Below are 12,108 nucleotides of genomic sequence, written 5' to 3'. Positions count from 1 at the left end.
ATTACCGGTGTCATTTTCAGGAAGGCATCAAGAATGAATTTCAAGAATTAGCATGGGGGCTTGGAACGTAACCCTTGCTAATTTGGTGGGGGTGGTTACTGTAGTGTATGATACTGTGCAATATTGTAATCAATACAGTACTATACCTGAATCTGAATAAAAATATAGAAATTAGTGAACATACAGAAGTGTAATGAAACATTAGGCCTACAAGCCACAGATAACACTTCCTAGACTGCCCAGATGATTCCGGACATCTGCCGAACAATCAATGATTTTCGTAAATGGGACTATTTCTCAAAACTGCCGAAATGTCGGATCTACCGAACAATCAGCTGCCGAATAATAGGACTTTTACTGTATATTCCTTGAATGCTGTCTTTAATCTTATCATAATTTTGTATTTTGGCTACACTGTAAGTAGGTAAGTAGTTGCTGAAATCAACTCCATGAATTAAAAAGTGTCATAAGTTGAATCAGATCATATGATGCCAGCAGTAATAAATACCCAAGTGGACACAGTAGGTGTAAAGTGAATAATCAAGGTAATTTTTGCTAACACTTTAATATGGTTGAAGTTTCCTTTAACTGAATTGATCATCTGTCATTAGGCAGAACAAAAATTTTTTGATAGTCCTACAGTATTCAGCACATCAGTCTAGTAACATATTTTTCCATCATACTTTTTATTGTATACAGATGACTTAGGAAGAATTTTGTACTTAAGGGGTTAAAGAAGGCTATAATTATCTACCCTTTCCAGTTTGAAAAATCTTCCCTGAGCTGAATAAATTATTTGGAGATAGCAAGAGCAAAATTTTAAGTTTGTTTTCATATTAAAGGGCTCAGGAGTTGATATCTGTCATGTATAAAATATTTATCTTTGAAACAAAGCTTATGCTCCAGGATGACAAGATTACTGGTACTTGTTTGGGGAGCAACTATGCTGGAGGTAAAGGGCGAGAAGTCCATTTTCACAGTAGAAATAGCAGAATTGTTTTGGGGATTGGATTTTCTTCGTAAGTTCTTCAACTCATTGGTTCTTCAGCTCACGTTACAAGAAGGTCAACTGTAATACTATCCTGAACAAAAAATTTACTGACAATCCTTTGCTAGAATTGTGTCCGGACTTCCATATTTCTCATATCTTCCCAGTATCCTTTCATCTCATAATCATTTTGTGTTCCATATTGCTACTGTATCACATACAAATACTTTATACAATATAGTACTTGACATCACCTCATTTGTTAGAGAAGTGTCAGTAAACTTTTGATCATGATACAGTAGTACATAATATGAATCATATTGAATTTTGCTATCAAGCACTTCTTTGGAATAACTGTAGCTGAATCTTTTCACCTTAGGTATACTGGGGAGAAGTCGGAGACAAAGCAGATGACATGCGTGATTTGCATGTGCGACTTTGAGCTGCGTCAGATGCTGCGTGTACTGCCTTGCCTCCACGAATTCCATACCAAGTGTGTTGACAAGTGGCTCAAGGTAAGTTTGGCTGCGGCTACGGTGGTCGGTCCTGCACCTTAGGGGTCTTGGTCCTGTATTCTCGTCAGACAAGGCAGCCTCCTAGCACCTCTTCCTGAACATTGTATTTTCCTTCTTACACCTGATCATTCTTTTCTGTGCCACTGTATTTATATAATTTTTAAATGCATAGATTACATAAATGACACACAGGAATATATTAACGTACAGATACAAAAATAAGCTGGTAAGGAAAAGGTATTAGTAAACTTCCAAACTGCACGAGAATATGTCCCTTGGTTATATGGGGTTCTGTATTTGGCTAGATGATTTGGGTTGGTGAAGATATTGATATACTAGAGTAACAGTGTTCCAGATCCTTTTGTCTCCCAAGTAGCGCTTGTGTCATCTAAACACCAAGATCCCTTTTTATTTTTATGGGCACCACAAAAATCAGTTGCATGATTTTTAAAGCTTACATTGGGTACAAGTTACTGAAAGTGGGGTTTGCTATTAATGTCTTACAGAGTAGATATTTAATTTTTTACTGTTTTTTCCTTTCTCTCACCTTATGACAACTCTATATGTCTTTCCTATTACCATATTATGTCCAGTCAGCAGGCTTTCATAGAACATGTGTAGAGCAGTGTACAATATTTTCATGTATTTTAACATATTCCTTTATTACTGTAAGGTGATTATTCTCAAGATGATTGTGTGTGCTCGCTTAGACACCAGATAATAGAGTTATGATTCTGGGACAATCAGGTAGCAAGCATGGGTTTTTTCACAGTGCAATTTCCCCAGTGTATTGACCACGTTGTATTGTATTACTAGCCCTCACCCACTAACAGTATTGCTTCTCTTATTTCTTATTTAGAGGCGAAAGTGTGCATGAACGCTGCTGTGACTTACCAGTACCGTTGCCATTTTGTCCTCTAAGTACGAGTGGGCTCCTTCATCATCTCTGTGGCAGATATCACAATTGTCTCCTCTCCCTCCAGCTGCTCTCCACCAAAGTCCGAATGTTCAGCTACATGAAAGTCTGAATTTTGAATGCTCACCATCATCAGAGTCTGAACTTTCAGCTTGTCTGATTTTTCAGCTCCAAAGTCCATATTTTCAGCTCCATCAAAGTTTGAGTGTTTAGTTCCATCAAAGTCCAAATGCTCTCAGTCCCATCACTTTGATCCCTGAGCTGGAATTGTACAAACTTTTATTTGGACCCAAATATTATTTGCCTCCATAACGGTCATATTACTGTTATCCATATGACGAAATAACATTCCTCAAATTCATCTGGTTAATAAGTTCGAATTTCTTTATATGAACGAGTCCTATTTATGTAACTTTTTATTATGAATGATTATGGTTCTATTTTAGGTATCGTCTCAGCTAAGGCATGCCTAAATTGGCTCCAAATTTGCTTATGTGGTGACAGTATTCTCTGTGTTTTATGTCATCAGTAAAATTAGTTCTTTGAAGCACCAAATTGTCCTTTTTCTAATTCCCAAAGGTGTTTGTGGGCATGTAACCAGGCTGGCACGGACCTACAACAAAGCCAGATTTATTCTCCTTTAATAAGCCTTTTTGTTTTATTGTGTGGAGAAGCTTGGCCGGCGGTGTCACAGACTTCACCTCATACTGGGAGTTTAATGGGTCTTGAGAACAGGTTTATTTTATCACCTCATATGTGACTGTTGCCTGGGTCAGCCCTCCATTGAGAGGCACAATTAACACTGGCTATGGTGTATATTTGTATAATGATAATCTTATATATTTATACACATTATATAGTGTATATACATTTGATAGGTTTGCAGTTAAATGTAATGTGATCAGCTTGTTAGGGTTTTTAGATTATGTTTCTGTAAAGTTCATATCCTCGTAACTGCTATATGCACTGTAGAGACACTATCTAATTATATCAAGGGTTGATCACCTTACATGGGTTATAAATGGTTCCTTGAAGGTTTCTGGCCCAGTACTAATACTGAACTGTAAATGCCTAAACATCTTTCTAAATTAAAAGAAAATACAGGAGTTTGGTGTTGCTATAATTTATGAAATTTTTTAAAGCGAGAAATCGCTTTGGGCAGAATCTCTTAAAGGAAATTGTTTTATGTCAAGTGGAGTCTAGTGCCCCTCCTTTTTTTTATACCCTCATCCGGATCATATATCACACCACACACCCAGCAGTCACTTTGAGGTTCATGGCGTTTTTAGAGGGGGAAAGGGTTCATGTACATATTTATGCACTTTTGTGTATGCTATGTGTACATTTTAGACATTTGTAGATGATATTTTTGCATTTTTTTGTAGATATCTAAACATTTAAGGGCTCATTTGTTTGTTAGTAAAGTAAATATTGGGCTTGGTTCACTGGTAATTGTCCTCATTAATCAAAATATTTTGCACACAACATTGGCAGATAAACTTATTGTATTTGTTTCATTACCTTTACACTGACATATGGACAAGGCAAAATCATTCCAGAACACTTTCAAGGTGCTTCGTCTAGCCTTCCTCAGAAACCAAGACAAATAGTTACTGAATAACAAATGTAGAAATGCTGCCCATAATTAACAATCTGCAACAGCAACAACAACATCAAGCCTTCAAGTAACTGTTGGGCTTAGAGTCGTTTGTAGCGTTTCTTGCCTCTTCACCCTTTTTCCTCCTGTTTGTATTTTTGGATTTTAACACATGCAGAGCTTTTTGTGATGGATATTTATATGTGGATATTAATATGGGCCTTAGTTTCATAGCAGATTATTCCACATGTTCATCTCTCTCACAAAAAAATCACAAAGAGCTCTGAGCTTCTCTGAAAGAAAACCTAGTGCAAAAGCCTTGTAATTTGAGAGGATTATTTATGTTTTGTAAATAATGAGTCACAGTACAGATCCTGCCAAGCCATAACTGCACAGCCTCTCCTTGTTTCCATTGAGTCCCTCTAGTGTTGTCAGTTGCTTCTTTTTACATAGAATCATGAGTTATCACAGACCCAAATTCCAAAATGCTATGAGCTTGCTGAGCATTGTTAGAAAATCGCCCTATAGATCTTTGAACTCTATTTGAGATGAGTAAGAGACAGAAAGGCAATTACAGAAAATGATGCTTATAAAGTAGTTTTGATATGTTGAGTTCATATAATGTACATCAGTTGTGAGTGTAATATCAGGCATTTCATATTGTAATTAAAAATTAAGTTGGATTATCGTTTTGCAAGAAAAACAAGCATTCAGTAACTATTCTCATGATTAGTAGTAATGTGCACTCTTGAGATCGTACAAATGGCAGGAAATACTTTGAGTCAAAGAATTTTTATAGTGTGAAAATTCATTGTAATACTCATTCAGAAAACTTGTTATGCCTTAAATATGTGACTGAAATTTAGAACATTTACCTTAACTAATTATACCACCAGGTCATTAATGATCTGAGGTAACTTTGGCTTTAGGACTGCTCTGTCTCATAAAAAGGAGAAAAATTGAAGTATATCTCTAGAGTGCCAGGACTTGGCTATTTCTGGCCCATCCATGGGCATGAAGCACATTTATTCCGTGTTGTATTTTACTCATCTCCAATAATAATATCCCAACTTTTTGTAATACGTGGCTTCTGCACTGGGTACACAGCTTGTTGGTATTGCACAGTTAGTACATGCTTGGTGGTGCATTGAGGAGGAGGCTGGGAGTGTGAGGACATGTAGTGATGGTTTGTGGCCCTAGGAAAGACAGAGACAGGTGGTGAAGCAGATATCTTGCCTGAAGATGTTATATCTTATTTTATTCATAGAGAAATTGACGCCTGATGTCACTGTTGATTTTTAAGCAAGGTGTGTGCCACCGCTCTGTTTCTATGTTGTGTCCTTGAGCACACATATGCACCTGCATATGTCTCACAATCAGTTGGTCTCTCACTTGATAGCATGCCATGTGTAAAGTTCTAACTGGATGATACCATGCTGTTGGTAACCTAGACTGTGGTCAGTACCATGCAGTTGAGTCCCTTCACTGTGGTTGGTGCCGCGCAGTTGGTACCCATGACTGTGTTTGGTGCCGAGCGGTTGGTACCCTTGACTGTGCCCCGAGCTAACCAGTGCGTGTGTCTTGCATGAGCAGGAGGGTGGCGTGCCTTGTGCCGTATACCACTGCTGGCTGCTTGCATGCTTGCAGTATCATGATGATGGCCTTTTTGGTGCCTGCAGGTATGTCCCTCTTGGTCACACTGCACAATGGTTCGGTCGTCAAGTTTTTCCAGGCTTTGCGTTCTGGGCCATTGTTAATCACTGTGTGGGTCACCAGGCAGCTCGTACTGTCCAAGCCGTATTGACAAATCTCCATATTTTATTCAAACGTGATCGCACTTTATTCCAATTGTGCTTCCACAGTTGTGCAATGTAAACTAGTTCTTTTCATTGTTTAAAAGTTTATGTGTTGTACTAAGTGTTTACCATGTTTGCAAAGCTCTGGAAATATGTGACATCCGGCCAACATCAGGCAAGACTGTCACCAACTGGCTGTAAAATATTCCTCAAGCATTGACTTTAGGCCGAGCCACCACAGCAGCACTCAGAGTTCCCAGGAGGAGCATTTTCTCCAGTTATGCATCAATGTATTTTTTGTACTAACAGAATATTGTGTTCTTATATTGTGTCGTAAATACATATTTGTAAATACTTGATGCTGTATACACAAAGCATTTTCTGTCAGTGTGAAATAAAGTAGTTGATCAGTTTTTTAAATACAGTATAGTGGAAGTGAATAGTAAGCTTATTAATTATTAGATGAATGCTCATAGAGTACAAGTATTTCACATCTTAACTTTGGACATTACCTTGTTCCAGCTAATAAATGCAGGTCCTGCTGTTGATAGTGTTTAATACGTGTACAGTAGAGTCATAGTTCTCTATGAAGTTGGTACTGAGAAACCTCTTAAACTTCAGAAGCATAAACTGTTGTTCAGTAGTTCTGAGTGTAAATAAGGTGCTGGGGACTGCAGTTCAAATTATGTTGAATGAAGTGCCTCTAATATTGTGCACATCTGCATGAATTATTAAAAACCTGGGTAGTACTTGAATTTTGAGAAGGAAAACATGGAAAGGAGGAAGTCAGTGCTTAAGTCTGTAGGTGGCAGATGGGTGGGGAGGTGCTCTCGTTTTGCTCTGTTACATTACTGAATAGACTGAAGTTATTTCATCATCAGTATCATCATCATCATTGTATCATCATCATAATCATCATCACTGTCATTGTCAACCTCATCTTCATCTTGACCTCATGTCTCAGCAATAAAGGATTGAATGATGGATGCATGGTAGAATTCAGTAACAGATATAGGAATGATAGAAAAAAAAAAGTCAAAAGAGTGCCAAGTGGAAGGAGTCACACTTCCATTCAGTTACAATATAACCCTTCCAATTTCTCATTTTGCCTAAAGCCATTGTTATAGTGTTTTAGCCTTCCCCCCCGTTTTATGCACTTCACTAACACCTGTGAGATAGGGTCATTTCATCAACTGCCAAGTCAAAGAATGGGTGATGCTTTTATCATATGTATCTTCATGCACATTTCATTCATTCATTTCTTTTACTTCCTCAAAATTCATATATAATTTTCTTAAGCATTCATTGATTACACTCAGCTGCCATAATCTTGGCCTTCTCAGCTCCTCACAAGTATTTTTTCACCATCCTTTTCACATCCATTCTTTCTATATGACCATATCCACTTAGTATACACTTTCCTTCCTGCAGTCAATAGATTCCTTTACTCTGCATTATCCACAGATCTGTGCAGTATTTCTTACCCCATCTAGTGCTGGAGAGGGATACCTTCACACAGTGACACTGACATATTTGGACAATTCTGCTGCTCAGTTTTACAAATGTTCCTCAGTTCCTTTCTCATTCCCCAAGAGGAGAATCATGGACTGCCCAAAAAAGGTGTCTTCAACCTGCAATCATTAGGTTCACATTCAGATGAACCTGGGGCACAACAACAACAGTTCCTTCTTGTGCTTTTGCACTCCCTTACTGCATCCCCTACCAATCCTGAATCCACCTTGTACACTTGATCAAAAATGTCTTGGTGCACATGCCTCACAAAATGATCTGAGACCACTATCAGTGGATATTGCAAAATGCTCATATGTTGACATACTTTTGTGAACCTGAACTGTGTCATTTGCTAATGACATATTCTATTGTATCCATAAGAAAGCATTGTTATTATACTTACATTCACATGGAAACAAATGAATCTTCCTTGTACATCGTGAGCTGTATTGATTGATTAGGATATTGTTGGACCTTTTCTATCTATCTATTGCCAGACGCCTTACTCCCGTACGGGGTGGCCACAAACAAATCGCCTCCATGTCGCTCTGTCCCCCACCATTTCACTGCCCTGCTTCCAGCTCACACCCTCCTCTCTCATATGCTTCTCCACTCCATCCCTCCAGCTCATCCTTGGCCTCCCCCTCCCTCTCCCCCCCTCCAGCTCACTCACGTATACTCTCCTCATCAGTCTCTCACTCTCCATCCTCTCCACATGACCAAACCACCTTATTGTGTTTCTCCTAATGCTTCATATCATATCCACATCCACACCACAACACTCCTTCACTTCCTCATTTGTCAGTCTGTCTCTCCATGTGACTCCACATGCTCCTCTCAAATAACTCATTTCTACTGCTCTCACTCTTGACTTCTGTCCCTCCAGCAAGGTCCAAGCTTCACTTCCATATGTTACAGTTGGTATCACAATACTGTCATGTAGTAGCTTTTTCACTTCCATGCTCACTTCCCTGTTTCTTATCACTGCTTTCAAGGAATCAGCAACCTTTCTTCCCTGCTGCATCGTTTCAAGCACTTCATCCTCTAAGCTTCCATCCTTACTCATCACACTACCCAAGTACTTAAACGCACTCACGTTCTCTGTTTCCTCCCTATTCAGTCTCACTGTGCATTCACTGACTTCTCTTCCCTTAGATTCTGTTTCTTACACACTCTCCCAAACTCATCCACCAAGCCTTGCAGCTCCCCTTCATCCTCACTTAACAACACAGTATCATCTGCAAGCAACAGTACAGGGAGTTAGGCAGTATATATTTTTATCATAAGTACATCATTCATTAATATTAATGTGACAGAACAACACTGGGATTCCACTTCCAAGGCTTTGGCATTTCATTCCATTGTATGGTTGTACAGTACATGCCGGCAAAGTGTTTATCATGTTTGTGTTTATTATTTTTTTTGCCTGTTTTTACCAGACTTATCTTGTAACAAGAAGTGGTGCCAAGACACAGAAAACCCTTCCCTGGCAGTCATTTTAGTGCTGACGTATAAACACAACAGGATGTATAGTCAAAGATGTCACATATCAGATTTGGAGTAAATCTGGTGAAAATTGATAATTTTATGCCCATCTGAAATTTTAAGCCCAACCCACCTGACATTGACCCCCTTTCCACAACTAGGGGGGGGTGGCCCCCCTGATGTAATGAGGCTTGTAATAGGATGCAGATTTGAAAGATGCACCTTTAAGTTTTGGTTTCATGTTGATATTACGAAATTGAAAGGAGTTATGGTGAAAAAAGTATTTTTTTACTTTCTTATTTATTTGTTTTTTTTTACATTTTTTGGGCCTACAGTCTGGGCCTTGGCCCACTTTGGACCAGAATTTAATCAGGTGATCAGAAGGTCACAGCTCATTATCCTTGTAATTTTTACTCAAAATTGCACTTTTCTTGTAAAATTGTTAACAGACAGACAGAAAGACAAAGAAACAAACAGACAAACTGAGTGAAAACAATACCCATCCCCAAGCCCCTCCCGGGCGGTGATGGGTAATAAGTACGTAATATGTGTGCAGAACGGACACCATTATTCCCCTTCCTTGCACTAGTGTTCATATTGACTGTAATCAAATTGCACAGTGTTTATTCCATAAGATACTGGATATATAAAACATGGTGGCACAGGAAATATGGTTCTTGTAAAGTATAACTGTTAGATTTTGCTTACAGAACATATTAACTGTAGGGAATGGTAAATCATTTGAAGATATCACTTATACACCTCAAGAGATTTGTCAAGTAAAGCAGTAGTGCTCCTCTCAATGTTTCAGGGTACAGTGCAGTATTCACTGCCATAATTTTCAGTACTAGGTTATATTTTCTTTTTTTCTCCAAAAAAGATTTGTCACCATTTCATGTCTTTGACTTTAATAATGGAACAACCTAGTCGGCAGTAATAGTGACTCCACTGTATTATGTTGAAAAGACAGTAGCAACAGTATGATCTGGTAAAAATAAATGATCTGTTTTTGTTCATTCTACAACAGCTATCAGTATACCTTAAGCTGTGAAAAAGTTGTCACAGTGACTTGCTAGACTAAACCACACCATGTGCTTGTGACCTTTTCCTCTTTGTAAGTAAAGTTTGTGGCAGCCTGGTCAGCTTGCAAAAAATTTGTCCTTACTAATTTTATTAATTTGTTGCATGTAATGTAATTACGAGTGAGGAGAAAGTGCTGTTCTGCCATGTTGGCGTCCTCTGACCGCAGCAGCCCTGTTGTCTCAGCTTCCAGCGCTCTCAGCTGACTCACATTCATGGAACTCTAGATTTTCTTTGAAATACTACAGTCACAAATTTCAGTTAATTGCAGAAGTTAATTATGATAAATTATAAAATAGAGCATAGGACTTTAGAATAAATCAATGTATTTGTTGCTTGATGCCTCTTACAGGATTTTGTTTAAGGTACTTGACAATCACTAGTAGTGTTGTGGTAAGTGTGGTGATGTGTGCCTCACAAGTAATGTGCACAGTCACCTTAAATATCAAGTGTTTGTCTTAACCTCTGCAATTATCTGTACAGTGTTCAGTGATACAGCTGTTACTCATCTATTTCTTTTTTTTTTTTTCTTTTAGTTCTTGCCTAAATGGATAGCAGTACAAAATGTCAAAGTAAATTTACTGATTATTTGTTTACCCTAAATTAAAGTTACAGCCAGTTTTTGACAGGAAATCAATATGTCTGCTCCTTGAAGCCCTTAAAATGTTGAGAATAGTGAATTCTAAATAGAAAGTCTTGTTAGTGTTTGATGAAACATTTTCATTTAGATACTTTCCTGTTTATAACATTCTTGCAGCTACACATACAGTACTTGTCAGTTATGCTAAAAAATTAGAGTAAAATAACCATCAATATGAATCACTCAGTACCTAGCCCTAGTTATGAAAGATTATACTGGATGTTTTTACCAACTGCAAGTTCACGTGACAAATAAGAGCTTCATCAGTTTGCATTGTGTGTGTATATATATATATATATATATATATATATATATATATATATATATATATATATATATATATATATATACATATACATATACATATATATATATATATATATATATATATATATATATATATATATATATATATATATATTCTAATGCCATATTTCCTCTTACCTTGATTGAAGCTAATTGTTAACTGATATTTCAAACTTCAGTTGTTATCAACTTAACCCCATCATATTTAATCTTTGTTTGTATCTTTCAGTCAAATCGGACTTGCCCTATCTGCCGTGGAGATGCCAGCGAATTTCTTAAAGAGACAACCAGTTCTGAGTGAAGCAGGTTGAAAAAAATATGGGAAAAGTAATGTGGAGAAGCTGTATAACAAGAAGCCAAGGTTGAACTGGTGAATCTGAGACCAATATTACTGCAGTCTGGGACTCCCAAGATATCCTAAGACCAGTCAGTCTGGGAACCTGCTGCTGTAGCCCAGGGAAAGATGGCATCTCGAAGGAATGAAGTAGACCCGAAGATCAACACTTCGATCAAAAAAATTATATATATAACTACACAAGTGCTCATGTCATAGAGATGTCATTAGGTGGCCACTAGGAGAAGGTGTAAAAGGAGAATTTGTGTGCTGTTTTTGTGTTGCACTCAAAGCTTATAAGGTGGAGGATTTGAGCTAACCAGAAGTGTGTGAGAAGGCCATGTTCTGCTCTCAGTAACATGAGTTGACTCTTTGATGTTCACTTTTATGCCAATCTAAATGAGTTACCTTCCCAGCGCGAAACTGTGCGCCTGTGCAGTGTGCATACCTGTTTGTTTGAGGACAGTGGCTAACCTTCCCATATTGTACTGTCCAAGGCTTTGTTTGTCTAGGGCTCCACAGGAGTTTATGTTGTTAGCTGTCCATTTTCTGTGTTTGCCTTCATGTGATGAGGCTGTGTCTGCAACATTAGTCCTTTGACCTATGGTGTCTTAGATATTGCCAGGGAGTTTTCTTATTTGTGTTGTGCATGAGGAATTAATGGATAATGTTTATTAAAAAGACCTAAATTTATGTGCTATGCAGTATATGATAATTCCTCCCTGTGAGGCATGTTTCTTACTGGCAGAGAAATTAGGATCATGTGTGATATTGTGGTCAAAAGCTTAACCATTTCCCTTAAAAAAATTAAAAAAAAAAGTAATACCAATGTTACCCAGTTTGGCGTTTGTGGAACACCATTGTAACTCAGTTGCATGTTATTCAGCATTAGACCTTTGGTATTGGTGTTTCTAGCTTGAAATTCAAAATACCCATTTG

The 12,108-nt window shown here is 37.8% G+C and overlaps 1 protein-coding gene across 1 annotated transcript in view; it reads left to right on the top strand.

Annotated features, from left to right (window-relative positions):
* LOC145411367 (uncharacterized) overlaps window positions 1-11,424 on the top strand; it is a 128,252-nt gene extending 116,828 nt beyond the window's left edge. Inside the window, exons 7-9 of the mRNA XM_080281397.1 lie at window positions 1,368-1,503; window positions 5,610-5,695; window positions 11,065-11,424. Of these exons, the coding sequence (XP_080137523.1) occupies window positions 1,368-1,503; window positions 5,610-5,695; window positions 11,065-11,146 (304 nt within the window). The 3' untranslated portion in view covers window positions 11,147-11,424. The remainder of the gene's footprint in view (window positions 1-1,367; window positions 1,504-5,609; window positions 5,696-11,064) is intronic.
* The last annotated feature ends 684 nt before the right edge of the window (window positions 11,425-12,108 follow it).

Source organism: Coenobita brevimanus, chromosome 89 (genome assembly GCF_032717465.1).
Source record: "Coenobita brevimanus isolate Jiangsu-jjx chromosome 89, ASM3271746v2, whole genome shotgun sequence".
NCBI classification, from domain to species: domain Eukaryota; kingdom Metazoa; phylum Arthropoda; class Malacostraca; order Decapoda; family Coenobitidae; genus Coenobita; species Coenobita brevimanus.
This window is presented reverse-complemented; position numbering and strand designations above follow the sequence as displayed.